Genomic DNA, 17,045 nt, shown 5'->3' on the forward strand with positions numbered 1-17,045 from the left:
GAACTTAAAATTATTGAGCTACTTTACTTAGAAAATTTGAGGCAATCGGTTTCCTCACCTTTTTCAAGTAAAGTTAACTTATTACATTTTACAGTGTATCCTAAACGTCCCCCAGCAGCTATAAGCCTATAGCAGCATATCCAGGGGCTGGACCAGGTGAACCTGATTCAGCCCTAACTATAAGCTCTGTCAAAGAGGAAAGTCTTAAGTCTACTCTTAAACGAGGTGACTGTGTCTGCCTTCCGGACTGAAATTGGAAGCTGGTTCCATAAAAGAGGAGCTTGATAACTAAAGGCTCTGGCTCCCATTCTACTTTTTAAGACTCTAGGAACTACAAGTAGTCCCGCATTTAGTGAGCGCAGCTCTCTAGTGGGGCAATATGGTACTACAAGCTCCTTAAGATATGATGGTGCATCACCAATCAAGGCTTTGTGATTCTAGATTTTACAGGGAGCCAGTGCAGTAATGTGATCTCTTTTCGAACTGCAGCATTCTGGATCAACTGGAGGGACCTAAGAGTTTATTAGAGCAGCTTGATCATAAGGAGTTGCAGTAATCTAGTCTAGAAGTAACGAATGTGTGGAAAAAAAAGTTCTGCATATTTTTGAGACAAGATGTGCCTGATTTTTTAAATATTACGTAGATGAAAAAATGCAGTCCTTGAGATTTGCTTTACGTGGGAGTTAAAGGACAAGTCCCGGTTAAAGATAACGCTGATATTCTTTACAGTGGTGTTGGATGCTAGAGCAATGCCGTCTACAGAAACCACATCACCAGATAATTGATCTCTGAGGTGTTCAGGGCTGAGAGATTAACTTCAGTTTTGTCTAAATTTAACATCAAGAAGTTGCAGGTCATCCATGTTTTTTATGTCTTTAAGACATGCTTGAATTTTACTGAGCTGGTTGGACTCCCCTGGTTTGATCGATCATCAATGAGTAAAAAGTTCAGCAAGCAGAACTTTGTAGTGCGGATAGAGAAAACACATTTATGTGGTTTTGCAGCCGACCCCAACTGAGAATTGATGTATTGTCTTGCTTCAGACTCCTGACGATGCGATGAGTATGTGTGCTCTGGGATGTAACCATGGATTACTCACTAATACTTAGAAATGACAGAAGTCCAAGTCAGCCAAAATAAAAGACGAATATCCGCCCTCTTCAGTATTTCTTACCGGTCACTCCCCTGCACACCTCTTTACAGTTAATATTTAATTTCATAAGGGACAGGGATGTCTATGTGTACAGATTGTAAAGCCCTCTGAGGCAAATTTGTAATTTGTGAGAATGGCCTATACAAAATAAACTGAATTGAATTGAATTGAACATGTCACTTTAACACACACTTACAGTACCTTGTCTACAGCACTGTTATCTATTTGTGCACTTAAATTTTATACCATTGTAGATGTAATCTTTAAATTCTTCATGTGTCTAACACACGTAGAAAATACATGTTTCTGATTGTATGTCATGAGACATCAGACATTAGTGATTCAAAGCTAGATCTTTTGGACCAAATGTCCTCCATGCTCTGTTTACCCTTGGTGCTCCAAACACTATCGTGCTGCTGTGGAATAACAGAATAAAAGCAGAACTCTGTACTGTACTCCCACTTCTTCTATTGTCAGGAATAAGGATTGTGTCACAACAATGTCAAAGAGGTAGGAAACAGATGACTTAGTTGTATTTCTCTTTCGGTCCGCAAATACCTACATTTGTGTCACATTGATGGTAAATGCAAACCAGTGCACTAAAGCTTTGGTTTAATGTGTTTGTGTGATAAGTTGTGATATGGTGGGGAATAAACAGACTGACAATTATTTAAAGTTATATACAAGAAAAAGCCTTCACCAATTTGTGAATACATCATGACATCATAACAGCACCTGCAGTAGCTAGGAAAATCTGAAAGAGAAAGTTGGCTGTTGGCATACAAAGACAAACCCTGAGTGTTCGTATGTTGCCTCAGGTTGAAGTCTGAGGCGCTACGATGCAAAACGTTAACCATGCACTCACATCTTGAGACCAGCTGCTCTAACATACCATCTCCACACACACAACAGTCTGCTGTCGTCCGATCCCACATTTCAGAGACACCATACACATATCCATAAAGTGTTACGCCTTCACGTTCAAGTCTTTAATTTGACAAGAAAATATCAACCTTCAGTCATCCACATAGAAACTCTGTAGAATGTTTCTTTGCTTAAAACAAAGTTTAAATCAATTCTTCACAACTGCAAACTGATCTAAAATATGCCACTACAAGCAAGAATTGGCAACAAAAGTTCCTAGTTCTTTCCTCTTTGATTTAATTATCTACAGCAATAAGCCAACTAGCTCTGATGCCTTTCAGACGCTCTCTGGAGGAGAGTTTCTGACCACCCGGGGAATTAAAGTTCTATTTTCACTCAACTCCTCAAAAGTAAATATCTGGGCGTTCTGCTTGCTAGATGCTAGACTCTCACCAGCTGGTTGCTTGTCTGAGCATCTGGCAGAGCGAGTGTTCCAGAGCTATAGCATACTTTAGCTTCTATGAGTTGTATTCGCGTGTTAAGCGCAACGAGACTGAACCATACAGTAAATATGAGGCCTGGGTAATCATCCACTGGGGATTCCCTGAGAGCGACTCAACAACTTTGTTATTATTACTTCCCTTAGTGATGTGAGGTATTGTTAATCTATAACATTTTGATTGAGGCAGTTTTAATAATAATAAAAACAAGCATTTGATTGGTAATGGACTAATGGTGTTTAAAATGATTTACATTTACAGATGTGATGCAGTGATGGAAATAAAAAAAGATTGATAGCTTCGATGTAGTTGCTGCCTGGTGATAGTCTATTAAAACACAAATCAATCAATTAAATATTAGGACAAACCAGTGTGTTGTATGTTGGTGGTTGGGTGACAATTTTCATTTTTACCTTGATGTGTGCTTTGACATTTTTCAGACCACATTTGTTTGACAAAAAGGAAATGTTGTTGTTGTCAATATGTAACAGCATACCTTCAGTATACTTTTAGTTTATCTGATCTATTTTGTTCGGGTCCAACGATGGAGTTGTGTTTTAGTAGGAGACGTACACATTTCTCTCAGATGAGATAGGTGTGGACAACAGGAATGTAGAAAGGGAGACCCACAATTGAACTGTAAGCCCTACCTGTAGAGCAGCCACTACTGTGACACCGTTGAATCTACAGGTGGGCTTTGACCCTGAGGGAAGAATATGTGATTGTTATAGTGATAGTTTGGTTCAGGGTGACTGACCTCTTTTCATAGAGTCAAATCTTATTTGACCCTCTACAGCGGTCGAGTGTGTAGACCACGGCTGCAGCTCTGCATCATCTCCAAACAGCTGTTGGCTGGAGGTCATCTGGCTTCCCCTGTGATCCTCATTCTTCAGGGATGGATCATCGCAGCCACAGGGCTGACTCACGCGCCGGGCTGAGTTAAAAACTGCTGGAGCACTCTGAGAACAAACAGTCTGCTGTGGGACTGGCTTTGAACATCCTCCCCGGACTACTGAGACCCTGAATATGGACTACACATGGATGCTGCTGCTGTCGCTGCTCAACCTCAGAGGAGCTGTTTGTGAGGTGGCGCAATGGACAGAATTCGATGAAGCAAAGGTAAAGGTGTTTTGTAACTTTTTAAACACACATTCACAATTTTATTTATCTCAACAACAAATACATACATGCTTAATGCATAAGTATTCTTTTATGTGATCCTTATTGTCTGCCTTTGCTTCACAGGCCTATTTGAGGCAGTATGGTTACCTGAATGACCCCGCTGATCCACAGGACCCTCATTACCTGGAAGAGGTCATTGAAGCTCTTAGGTAAAATAGAATAATGCCATTTCAGGGTAAACAAATATAGCTACGATACGTTAATGTCAGAGATAGAGTGAAGGATGGTGTGAGCAGCCCTCAGTTTGCAGATGTTTGATCACTTCTTGTCTCCAGGGTTTTCCAGGGGGTGAATGACCTGCCCCCTACTGGAGAATTAGATGAAGCTACTGTGGAACTGATGAGACAGCCACGATGTGGTATGGAAGACCCCTTCAACAAGAAAAAAAACAAATACAGGCTGATGGGTGAGTGAAGAAAATAAGCTGTAGATCTGTTAACTTCTTAAACAGCACAGGTTCAATAAAGTGGGCACAAGTGATGTGTAAAAATGTGTTGTAGTTTTAAATTGGACATCTGTGGGACATGTCATCACAAATTGTCAAGGAGCAATATTATTCAATTCAATTCAATTCAGTTTATTTGTATAGCCCATTTTCACAAATTACAAATTTGTCTCAGAGTGCATTACAATCTGTACATATAGACATCCCTTTATGACATTATTATTATTATTATTATTATTATGACAATAATATGTAAAAGATGGATAGTATACTGTGTCACAAATGTATCAATCAATCAGGTGTAGTATGGCGTAAAGAAGTTACAAAGAGTAATTTTATTGACTGTCATTAAAATGTCAAAATGTAACGTATGGCATGAAAAAAGGGAGAAATATCATGGTATGGTATTTAATTAAAATGTCATGAATAATGTCATATTATAAAATGTCATTAGAATATAAAAAGATGGTATGTCATAGAAAGTAATTAATAAATAGATAAAATATCATTAAAATATAAAAAAATGTCATAGTTCCATTTAATTCCAATTTTTTATGTCTGTCTCACAGAAAAAATATGACAAACTTTGGGATTTTTTTGTAGATACTCAAAAAAAATGATTCTTCTCTTTCAGGTCTTTGGAGGAAGAGGAGTCTGACCTACCACATCTACAACTACAGCCCTGACATGAAGAAGGGCGAGGTCAAGATGGCCGTCCACAATGCCTTCAAGTACTGGAGTGATGTGGCTCCTTTGACCTTCAGAGAGGTCAACTATGGCAGAGCAGACATCAGGATCGCCTTTCATAAGAAAGACGGCTACTGCTCCATCCCATTTGATGGCCCTGGTCAGTTTTTTATATAGATATATAGATATAGCCTTTGGGCCTACTATCCTGTGAAACACAAACTTAAATTGTTTGTTTTCACCAACCACAGGTCATGTACTCGCCCATGCTGAGGCACCAGAATCTGGTATTGTCCATTTCGATGAGGATGAGTTCTGGACTGAGGGAACATATTATGGTACTAATCTGCGTATTGTGGCTGCCCATGAGATTGGCCACGCCCTTGGCCTGGGCCACTCTCAGTTCAGAAGCGCTCTGATGGCTCCAGTCTATTCTGGTTACCGTTCCAATTTCAGGCTGCATACAGATGATATCAGAGGCATCCAGCTGTTATATGGTGAGTGCATCACGGACCACAATTTTGTATTAAGTGTATTGGATCAGTATTTGTGAATTTGCATAAATTGGTACCTTTGACTTGACCTGACACTTCATGTGATTGCATGACTTTGAATCATTGTATTTTATGTAAAACAATAAGGAAAGCATAGATCCTAAAACGTCTCTGTATTATAGGTCAACGCATCACCAGCACCTTAGCCAGTCCAACCAGTCCAACCACAGCAAGCAGCCCTGCTACTGAGAACATCCCTGACCCCTGCACTGCCCCACTGGATGCCATCATATTAGGTAACTTACAGATCAGCGGTTGCTAGAGTAATTACAGGAGAAGGACCTGTTTGTATTGTCGCCTGACTTTTCCTCAACACTTTTTTAGTCAAACAGCAAAATGAAAAATCGTGTCTCAGAGTACCTCGCCGTATGTTTGACCAGGTCCATGGAGGAAAACCTTTGCTTTTCGTGGTGATTACGTCTGGACAATCTCTGATCTGGGACACAGCAAACCAATAAAGATTGACAGGCTGTGGAGGTCCCTCCCTGGAAACCTGGATGCTGCAGTGTACTCTCAAAGAACCAACAAGACATATTTTTTGAAAGGTACATTTGCCCAATACTTGTGTCAGGCGATCTTCTGTTATCTAGCTGATTTAATTGTCTCACTATTTATACTGTTTCTGATCACAGACAATAAAGTGTGGAGGTATAGCACATTCTTGCTGGACTACGGCTACCCCAAACAGGTCAAACGGATCCCTCCTAATATCGATGCAGTCCTTTACCTGGAGAAGAACAAGAAGTTGATCTTTATCAAGGTATCAACAGATTTAAACACGTCAGTGTGTCCTCAAATATTCTCCTTGCAGCAGTATTTAGTTGTTATATCTGTTTCTATCTGTGTCTGTCTGTTTAGGGTTCAGAGCACTGGCAGTGGGATGAGTTGAAGTACACTGACCTAAGTCTCTACCCCAAACCGCTCTCTATGCTCTTCACTGGAGTGCCGTCCAGTCCGGACGCAGCATTCACCTGGACCAATGGCAACATCTTCTTCTTCAAGGGAGATGAGTACTGGCGCGTGAATGAGCTGCTGAGTGTTGACAGAGGTTACCCACTAAGCAAGAGGGCACGCTGGATGCGATGCTAAGGGCCGACCACCAGGGGGCAGCATGTGTCAATAAGTCCACGGCAGGGATGCTGGTTCCACTCCAGAGGCTGTGACAACCAGGCAACCTCAACAGCTGTGATTGATTGTAAATTGAATCTACTTTGTAAAAAGAAGGAGAACAGAAATAGTGTGTGAATTGATTTTATTTCACTGGATCTGATTTTAACCAAACTAGTCCTTCCCTCTGGGGCAGGCAGATTTCTGTGAGGCTTACTCCTTGTGCACACATGTGTGCTTTTGTGTCTGCGAGAATTATGTCAGCTTTCGTGTGATCTCAGGAAGAAATCAAGGGAGGCCTTCTGTTTTTCTCTCAAACATATGTGTTGGATTATGTGTGTTAATACCTTCAGTAAGATGCAATATGATGGGAGTGTGCTCTTCGTGTTCAGAATGATTTTTTTAACTCTTGCTCTTTACTCTTTTAAATGTTTGTTCAGTGCTCTTAAACAATACAATGTTACCAAACACTGCAATTATATCATGATTAAAAGGCAAACTTTTCTACAATTAAACAATGACATTTAGCATTTGTTATGATGAAATGCCAGTCTGCATTGTGTTGTCTCCAAAAAAAACTAAACTTTGGAGGCGCCGTGACAACCCCAACCAATTACAGCATAGGAAATCCTCCCCGTGACCTCTTTACTGCCCATGAAACGTCGGGTGAGTAATGCTGCCAGTGTTGCTCGAGCCACAAGAGACAATCTGATTTTGTAGGAAACACATTTATTTATCTTTGCAATTTCTATCAACAGTTATGTACAGATTCAGGTAACAAGTGCACTGTCCCTGCAAAATTCAAACATCCCAATGGATAATTCTTTAAAAATCTACAAATAACAACAAACATGCTTTGTTATTTGTCCTTTTTTAACCCTATCATGTACTTGGTCAATACATAAATTAACTGATAAAAAGTTCACTCCACAATCATACACCACAGTTTAAGTTCTTAACCTAATCTATTCTGATGGGAAATACAAAGTATTATATATATATGTGTTTTGCTTCACTTTGTCATACATGTATCAATCTGTCATATTTTACTCTCTCACCAAACCAAACTCCATTTAAACAAATAGTCATTTGAATGAAAAACGTTCACAAATCCTTTGAGCACACAGTTAAACAGGTAACAACAACACTTCATGGCAATGACTAACTTTTTAAGTACAGTACATATAATGTAAAACACATTTCTTTCTCACTTCACTACCAGTAACAGCAATAGAGCTGTTTTTGAGGCTCGTACTTGCTATTTATGTATTAAATACATCATGAAAACAATTGAGGACCTTACTTTGTTAGGATCTGTTTCTAAGTGTTTCTCTGAGAAACACAGAAGTTGTAGTGGTTATATTATAGCGTTCACCAAACAGGTGACACCTCTCACTTCTACCCCAAAAAGCAGCATTCTCTTTCACCAAACAATCCATCCACCGGGACGACTGTGTGTGTATGACTACTGGACTCTGGACTGAAAAGCGACTTCGAGTGTCTAGAGAAGCGCTATATAAAATAAATGATTATTATTATTATTATCCTCTTTTTTACAAATCAATTTAAAGGCACACTACACCTTTTAGCTGAGGGTATGAGTTTGTTGGTTCTACTCTATGTTAGGAGGACAAAGTTGGAGAACCAGAGAGCTCTACGTAGTCCCTTTTGCTCAGACCCTGACGACGGGGGTTGTAGCTGTAAGGGGTGCGGTGGACCCGGTGTCGTAGTCCAAGTCGATCATGGTGTGGTTGGCGGTGCCCAGGCTGCTAAGGGAAGTACCTGTGCCCATCTGTCTTTCCCGCAGACTTTGCAGGTAGCTCTAAGAAGAACAACACAAGGAGAGATGAGTCAGGTACACAAAAGCGGTGGCGTCAACTTGACAAGGACGTTGTTGCATCTGTTTGGTTCACTGGTATAACTAATGAAAACATAATAATCAGCATCTACAGCACACGCCATGTTGGGTGACACTGACCGGTGCCAGTAGATCCCCAGCGTAACGTTTCACTGGGGTGGGTTTACGTCGGTACGTGCCTTCCTGCCCACCTGCCTGCTGACGCTTCTTGGCGTCCTTCTCTCGAATTCGCATCAGCTGGACTCTCTTCTGTCTCCGACTAATAACGACTACAAGATAAAAAAGAGAAAATTCAAAGGCAGCTTCATTATGCTAGAATTAGACATTAGACATGTTTATGAAATTGTCGTACTCAGCATAGGAATTCTTGAGTTATGGCCCAAACCGTGTTTTGTGTCAGTTCATCCTTGAGTCCAAGTGGAATTTGTGCCAAATGTAATGAAATTTCATCCAAGCATTCGTGAGATATCCCGCTCACAAGAGTGGGATGGCCGTGTGGTCACAGCCAACTGGACCTTTGACTCACAAAATCTAATCGGTTCAACCGTCAGTCCAAGGGGACCTTTGCCACATATTTGAAGAAATTCCATCAAGTTAAGATAAAAGGACAACTTAAAAACTAAACGCCACTGCTTTTGATGGCATGAAGGCATTACAAATCATGGTACAATATGTACAAAAAAGGATGTCACAAATTGGCCATTTAAGTGACACTCACAAAACCTGGCGCTAATCGCCGCAATGGCTGATTTAACTCCTGAGTTGGATAAAAACTTTGAAGACAACTTTTTTTACTCCACTTTTGTTAAGTGTAAATCTTAGAAGTTTGATGAATATGTTCCTAAATTGCCCTGACAACAAAACTCAAAGGGTCATTTCATTTCCTCCTTACCATCAGTGTGTGAGAAGCTGTCATCCGTCAATTTCCACTGGACCAGTACTCCTATGAGGCTGAGGGCGGGCCAGATGCCCAGAATGACCCAGCTGTACCAGCAGAGCGGTGGCCCGGGTGTGAGGCGCAAGCATTCATACACATGCGTGGCCAAAACCAGCATCTCCACAAAGTAATCAGCACATATTGTCATGATAGCTGCCCCGAACACAGCCGTGGAGAGCATGGTGAAGAGCTTTTGCCACTGCAGTGTCAGCACAGCAAACAGCATGCCCGTTCCCAGAAGTGAACCCAGTGGGACCCAGACTGAGATGGGAGTATAGAACTGCTGAGTGACCAGTAGGGCGGAAACCGCCAGGAGGAGCCCAGCAGCAGGCCAGTCATGAAGAGGCCGACGCTTCGCACCAGCATAGTGACCAGACCGCACAGCAGGCCGATGCCGAGGCCGATACCCGCACTGGCCTCCACGCTCAGCTGAGTGTCCAGCACATGCTCCTTGTGACACAGCAAGAAAATGATGACGGAGCCAAACATCAGACCAGACAGGAACATGACCGCCTTGAAACAGCGGTAACCTAGAAGAGGAGAGAGGGGAGAGATCTACGATGAGAAATCAGGAGTTGGACAGATCAGTAACAACAGTTATCATTTTCTATGAATATAATGTCCACAGGGGAGAAGCTCAATTAAGTGTTTTGTGTCAAATCAAGTAAAAGTGCAGGATTAGCCAACTTGATTTAATATATTTAAAGGCTGCACTATGGAGAACATTACAAGTGGAATGATGGTGTGTCATGTATAGAGATGTTCTGATACTATTTGTGACTATAATCAATAAGTAAGCCATCTCACTTCTTTCTCATTTTGTTGAGAGTTGCACATGAGCAGCATGCAAGTGATATCCCAACCCAATCCTCATCGATATCCAACCCAGTGATTTAGGCTGTATCTGAGGCTTTTCAATACTGGTATCAATATCTGAGTAACTTCAGTGAAGTAATGCCAGACACATTACGTGTCAGCATCTTGATGTCAAGGTCTGTGAGCCAGCAGGGATCCTCACCAAAGAAGCAGTAGATGATGCCAAACAGGCAACACATGGAGCAGATGACGGCAGGGATGACATCATACTTCCTCTCTATCTCCAAACTACAGGCGTCGACTTCGGCCGTGCCCGACCCGGCCCCTTCAGAGCTCAGCCCGGTGGGATCTGCCATTCTGGGTGAAGGTGGGAGGCTGGAGTTCGGCACAAGGTTGGAACCTCTGGTGGCGTTATCTCAACCCCATCTCAGCAGGTCTGGTGACTGTAAGAGAGGAAATCAAGAGACTGAGTCGTGTCCTCATCAACACAGAAAACTAAAGTACTCCAGGCACAAATATGAAGTGTGAAATCCGAAGGTTAACTGTGACTTCTTCATAGCTTCGCTTCGTATGTGCAGCTGTCAGAGACTCAACTCTATGCAACTCATTCACTCACAATAGTTCATGTGCCAGGACCCCTGGTCCTTATCTCTGTTCCCCCTGACTCATTAGGGTCATGAGCTCTGACAGCTGTAAGTGGTCAGTCATCTGAGAAGAGTAATTAGATTTACTCTAACAACCAAAAAATAAATAATCTAACTTTAATTGTCCTTTTAGAATTAAACGGAAAGAGCCATCAAGCAATGTATTCTGTAAGGAATTTGATTTCATGCTGAATTACCTTTTTTATGATTTTATCCTACGTGGCACCAATGCTTATTAAAAATACACACACAGTAACATTTATTATGATAACGAGTGGACACAGTATCTATGTCAAAAAGTCCTGCAGGGCAGAAGGTGTTACTCTCCTGTGAAAATCATGTATTTCCAAAATGTTGACGTTTGATTTGTAAAGAACAACTAGGTTTTTTTCAGCTCTGTGAAACAGTTTATTTAGTGGAAGAAGTAGGAACATTTAGCCAATTCATAAGGAAACACGTAATCCTTCAGTTCCAAGAGATTCACCAGATTTGGTGATAACGGGTTTTCAATTGATAGCGACACGCTTACACTTAGGGCATGAAGCCCATCTTTTCCTATCGGATTGTATACAAAACATGGCTTTCAAACATATTTTTATAGTTCTTTCTCATTTCACCTCTGTAATTTCAAGGAGCAACTCAGCCCCGAATGTTAATTTAACGCACGTAACAGCAAGCTGCTGTCTGAGAGTGTTTCTATGTCTAAACATTTCGCTGCTTCACTCATCTGCTTCACTCTCCTGCCCCCCCCCCCCCTGAAGCTGTAAACCGAGGGGAAACACTGCAACTAGTACTCTTGAAAAATGATACATGATATTTAAGCTGGCAGACCTGTGGAGAGCCTCAGAGGGCTGCAGTGGGGCTAGAGGCTTATGGGTGGACGGCTCTTTCTGAGGCTGCTGGCAGGCCTCCTGGATGACCTCACCACAGCTGAGATCCGATTACAGCTCACTCACATTTTCTACTTGAGACGAACAGTCAGAAATAGGACTCCTGCCTTTATTTCTTAGTATTTGCCAGATATTTCACTTTCAGCCCTGTCTATCCACTTCCACTTCCTTAACTGGAACTTCTCCTACTTTCAATCTAATTCCTCTTTTACACTGACATGTGCAACATTTGTTTTGCCTTCTTCTCAGACACGTGCTGCCCATGAATTACTTTTCATGGCGAAATAAGAGAGTCCATTGGAAAGTCTTCTTTTCTTCTATATCACTCACACTTTTTTCAGTAACAATCCTATTTTCTAACTTTTCCAAACAAAAGAAGCACTGCTAGAAAGCTCTCTGTATACAATAAAGACTACAATGCTCACATCAACCCCAGCCGAATTAAAAGAAAGAACCAAACTCTTTCATCGGATATTATAAAGCTCATTGGTTCTCACTGTCTGTCTGTCGCCTTGAAGCCACAAAGGTTTCGAATATGACAGCTGACTGTTGGGTTTTTCTGTGCGGAGTTCTCATATTCTCACCATATCTATAAGGGGTACTTCTATGTTTTAAGACACTCAGGTTAAACTCCAAATTTGTAGTAGATGTTTTGTGATTGATTGGCTTCTATTTTCCAAGTCAGCAAAGCCTCCAGACCCCTGTGACCCTGAACAGGATAAGAGGTTAGAAAGGGGATTGAGACACAGGAAGCTCATTGTTCTGGGCTTTTGTCTCCTTATTGTGGTCTGCGTCTCCTTGTTGGTGTTGTTTCAGTCTAATGAGAAGAGGAGGAGTTGTGGAACTTTTAAAATGTTTAAAGTGTACTTCCCAAAAGGTATTGATTTTAAAAAGTGAGCCGACAAACTTCAGTAGAACTTCTGACTAATTGCCGTTGATTTGCCCCAGACCATTTAGCCCCCTGACGGTCGGTCCAATACGACATGAATGCAGCACGAGGCCACCTGGATGGTTTGGACATGAACACCTGCACAGCTTCTGACAGCCAGCTTTATTTGTAGAATGTTGAAATATATATACAGCGATAAAATAGTAACACATCACATTACACAGTCGTGTATTTTTTACAGTAATTTCTGTAATTAGACACTATAGAGCAATGGTTTATATGACAGTCGTAAGTCAAAGTTTGAGGAGGTCAAAACTTGAACAACAATAGTAGATAGAACAAATGTATTGTCAGATCAACACGTTTTGTCTTGAGGCTTTCATCAGGCTATTCTTCCCAGTGATTGGTCACTTACAAGATTTTCCCACAACTTCCTCGGTTACCTCCAGCTGAATTCATTTTATGTGGTTGGCTTATTAAATTGAGTTCGACATAATAAGTCATCAGGGCTCATATAAAAAGTCCAGTTTTCTTCGCTTTACTACATATATTTTGTTATTGTTAAATCTTATATTACAAATGTTAAAACACTGTTTTTGTTTAACCAGTAAGGGGAGCACTATGTGTGAACTATTTCATATTTCAACACCAATTTAACCGTAATTTACTGAACTCAACATGCACATCCATGTCTCTGCCCTTCCATGAGTCACAATGGTGTCCTATGTCTAACAGGCTTAGAAGTCCTTGCTGCTGTGGGAGAATAGACCCATTATGGGTCAAAACAAAGACTCTGAGGCCCATGCTGTGACCTCTAGTGGCACTCAGAGGAAACCATGCAGACGGCCAAATAGACCACATGAAGATGGCTGAGAGCACCAAGGAGACCAGGAGATCCTGTATGTTTGCCGTAAGATTGGTGACAAGTATTTGCCTTCAGAGGGCTGGTGAGTGATGAAGGGAGGAGAACCTGACGAGAAACAGAGCTATCTATCTTAATGGCTGAGCTCCCTGCAGGCGCCTAAACCTCCCAATGATTCCTCCTCGTGGAGTTTCCTTCTAGCTAAAGTTGCCAGGCAACAAATACAATACAAGTCAACAAGACTTAAGAGTCGACAGCCATGCGAGCAGCTCTGAGGCTGTACTAGCTTAGCTGTCGCTATATGCTCACATCAACACGCTACAATGACAATGCTAACATGCTGATGTTTTCGCAAGCGATATTTCAGGCTTTCGAAAATGTCCTAATTAGAGCTAAACACAAAGTACAGCTCAGGACACAATAAGCTTTAGCTTCAGATGAGCTCTTGGAATCTGATGTTGCTCTAAACAAACCTGCCCAAGAGGATACACCCCCGAACAAACGATGCAGGGGACTGAGTCGCTCAGATTTGAGGGTTCAGCTGCTGAGGAACAGGCAGGGTCGACCACAAGTTCTCCATAGCTAATGTGGGTGTGTTTTATCAAGGCGTGTGTGTGTGTGATCACAGCCTAGGATTCTGCGAGTGCTCCTCCAACGTGACGACCACAGCTGAGAATGACCTGGCTGTCTGACAACTCCACTTGGAAGACTCCACCGAGGATGTGAGATGCAGTTGCAGCCATACAAGAACCTTCAGTCCACCACGAACCAGCTGAAAGACAGATCGAGTCTCTACGACAAGAACCGTAGGAATAAAGCCAACTGTCACAGTGGGCTTTGTTAAAGCAGACGCCAGAATGTGCTAAGCATAACACTGGATAACGTGGACAAATATGTGCTCATCGCTACAATAACATCTGCTTTCACTCAGAATCCTATTGAGCAAGACATTATATCGCCCCCTATTACACTTCCTGTCTCTCTACAGCAGGAAGCTGAGGACCAGACCAGGAAGTGGAACATCAGCTTTCAGCAGGAACTGACCCCTGTGTTTGCGACACGTTAGATCACCAACACTGAAACATCAATTCACCGTCGCAACAACACGGCCTGATTTCAAATGAGAATCTGGGACTGGGAAACACGACGCCGCTACCCGGGAGCGACTGGTTCAAAAGTGAGAATTGTCAGTACAAACAACTGGACCTGAGCAATTAGGTTGTCTTACATCATCAGAAAATGCCCCCTTACAATACGATGAAAACAAGTTTGTAATGTGTCTTGCTCGCAGGCTAATCTACACATAACACTTCCCATTGTATCGCTGCTTATGTGATTGGAACCATTTCAGCACAGAGATTGTGCTCGGTGTGCTGTAACGACTAGAATAATGAACAAAGAACCACATGATATTCAGCTTACACTTTTTTCCAGACGTCCATGCTCAGAGGTTTGATAATTTCATGTTGATATACTCTCAGTCAGAGCTCCATGCAGGCATATTCCAACCAACATGACGCACTGATCACGAGTGCGCAAAAATGAACAAATGAATGCAGACGTTATATCAGTGCCACAAGCCTCTCCTGTCACAATGCGGTTTAGACCTTTGTTATTTGTATTCAGATTCATCTCCTACAACTCAAACATTTTATTCCAGCTATAAACGTCATAACTCAAAAACACACACACACAGACACACACAAATAAATATAAGCTATAAGACTATTGCAATGGATATTTGGTATCTCAATGTGGGTCAACAAAAAAGGTTTTTACTTTAATCCTTAATCCAAATATTTGTGACCAGTTTCCAAAATTGTGAATATTATGCAAAACTATTTGCCTCCCAAATCTGACTCAGTTTAACCAACCCACTTCATTTTAGAATTCCAACATCTTGATCAGCGCCCGGAGATTCTCAAATTCAAAATCACATAATTTTGCAATATTTGATTGCACTTAATAGCTTCATAGAAACACAATTGGCAGAAGTCCACTGGACAACATGTGAGTCACAAGCCCACCGGCAGATGTAGGACTTTAACTGAAGAATCCTATTTCCAAATAAGATCATGTTCATAATTCTCACTGCCAAATAACTTGGCTTCTGGCCAAGGACCATATTATCGGTCACTTGTGGCAGTATTTCATTCGTAGTATCTGACTTTGTTCCCCCTCATAATCTCTCAATCTCATGCATGACTTTAGAAATAACAATGGAGGCCTTTCAACTTCAAAATGCAGAGAGCTACTTATTGAGGCATGGCAAAATATCAGAAACACAATGAGAAGCCTTTTGAAGAGCCACATGTCGATGGTGCATAGAATGTCTTCAGTATATCAGAAATACACATCGTCATTAACATAGCTAGTAGAGATGCACCGATCAGGTTTTTGGTGCCGATCACCGATCACTGAAATCAGTATCTGCCAATCTGATAATACCAATCATCGATCACGGTGTCGATTGAAGCATTCTATTTATTGTGTAGCATTATTGCCTAGGACTATGAGGAAATACATATATAAAGCAACTCAAACATTAAAGAAATTACCGATTTCTTTAAACATTTAGGACTTTTACTTTGAAAAATGTCCTAATTGATACATTAAAATTGTTTGATTGCTATTGTAGGGGATTTCAGATATGTATGGAACACATCTGCATCATTCATTTCCTGGAACTCTTGGGGAAATCAATTTACAGGACTTTTTTTAACATACAAAAGTCTGACTTATTTTTATAAACTCTTCCTTGGTCCAGTAAAAATGTTTTAATGTGAGCATAATTTAAGCTAAATCTCAGAAACGATCTATAAAGATACAAAATCAGTTAATTGTTTACTTTTATACGTTAGTGTTTGATTTGTCGACATCTTATTTTGATAAACGGATGTTGTTTCACGTGGTTCTTTCCGCTAACTTTGCAAAACCGGATGTTGCCACTTAAATCCTTCAGCTAACTTTATCAAAACCCTCGCGCGCTCCCGATCTAATGTGTTTACCAGTGTTGCCAGGTCCGCGGTTTTCCCGCGGAATTGGGCTACTTTTGAAGTGTTGCCGCGGGTTGAATTTTTTGTCCGCTGGTTCGGGTAGACCTATTTTGCATGCAAATTACATGAATATCTTTAAATAAAAATCCATATTTTAAATGAAATAATTTATTTCTACCCAAATCTTACCAAACTGACTCCAGATCAGCAGTACACACATGGACATGGGACACGCCCACATACACACACGCACCTAAAGCTCTCGCCGCTCTCAGTCTCCCGCTCGATCCCAACTCTGGTCTGGTAGTTAGTGTAGCTAGCTACACTGGAGAAACATGCCACCCGGTAAGTGGGCTAAATACGGGAAGAAATATACGAAAGAATGGGAAAGTGAAAACGGAATTAAAGAATGGATAGAACGTGTGGTTGGGGATGATACCAAAGCTTTTTGTCGGTACTGCAAAACCGAGATTCGTGCGCACCACAGTGATCTCCAAAACCACAGCAAAACGGGGAAACACATTCGAAATGCTGCTCCGTTCTCCAGTTGTCGAGTGCGTACATTGTTTGACAGTGGCATAACCACAGTGAGAATTGACCACTCTGTGAAGTTAGCCGAGCTTAAAATGACAGCGCACATTGCTTGCCATTCAAGCATTTT

The 17,045-nt window shown here is 41.4% G+C and overlaps 2 protein-coding genes across 2 annotated transcripts; one reads left to right on the forward strand and one right to left on the reverse strand.

Annotated features, from left to right (window-relative positions):
* The first annotated feature begins 3,511 nt into the window (after window positions 1-3,511).
* mmp19 (matrix metallopeptidase 19) lies at window positions 3,512-7,037 on the forward strand. The gene is made up of 9 exons (XM_056438264.1): window positions 3,512-3,636; window positions 3,763-3,848; window positions 3,975-4,105; window positions 4,779-4,991; window positions 5,083-5,328; window positions 5,508-5,621; window positions 5,766-5,930; window positions 6,018-6,145; window positions 6,244-7,037. The coding sequence occupies exons 1-9, from the start codon at window positions 3,544-3,546 to the stop codon at window positions 6,472-6,474; spliced, it is 1,407 nt and encodes a 468-aa protein (XP_056294239.1). The 5' UTR covers window positions 3,512-3,543; the 3' UTR covers window positions 6,475-7,037.
* A 164-nt stretch (window positions 7,038-7,201) lies between these two features.
* LOC130208878 (transmembrane protein 198-like) lies at window positions 7,202-11,431 on the reverse strand. The gene is given in 5 exon segments (XM_056438265.1): window positions 7,202-8,314; window positions 8,471-8,619; window positions 9,243-9,611; window positions 9,614-9,817; window positions 10,306-11,431. Coding segments are annotated over 5 exon segments (1,026 nt in total). The 5' UTR covers window positions 10,460-11,431; the 3' UTR covers window positions 7,202-8,164.
* Between the last annotated feature and the right edge of the window lie 5,614 nt (window positions 11,432-17,045).

Source organism: Pseudoliparis swirei, chromosome 18 (assembly GCF_029220125.1).
Source record: "Pseudoliparis swirei isolate HS2019 ecotype Mariana Trench chromosome 18, NWPU_hadal_v1, whole genome shotgun sequence".
In the NCBI taxonomy this organism is placed as follows: domain Eukaryota; kingdom Metazoa; phylum Chordata; class Actinopteri; order Perciformes; family Liparidae; genus Pseudoliparis; species Pseudoliparis swirei.

Excerpts from the sequence above, each read along its gene's own strand:
- mmp19 (XM_056438264.1), top strand. The coding sequence starts at position 3,544 with ATGGACTACACATGGATGCTGCTGCTGTCGCTGCTCAACCTCAGAGGA. Across the intron at positions 3,637-3,762 it reads CAGAATTCGATGAAGCAAAG|GCCTATTTGAGGCAGTATGG; the intron begins GTAAAGGTGTTT and ends TTTGCTTCACAG. Across the intron at positions 3,849-3,974 it reads GAGGTCATTGAAGCTCTTAG|GGTTTTCCAGGGGGTGAATG; the intron begins GTAAAATAGAAT and ends TCTTGTCTCCAG.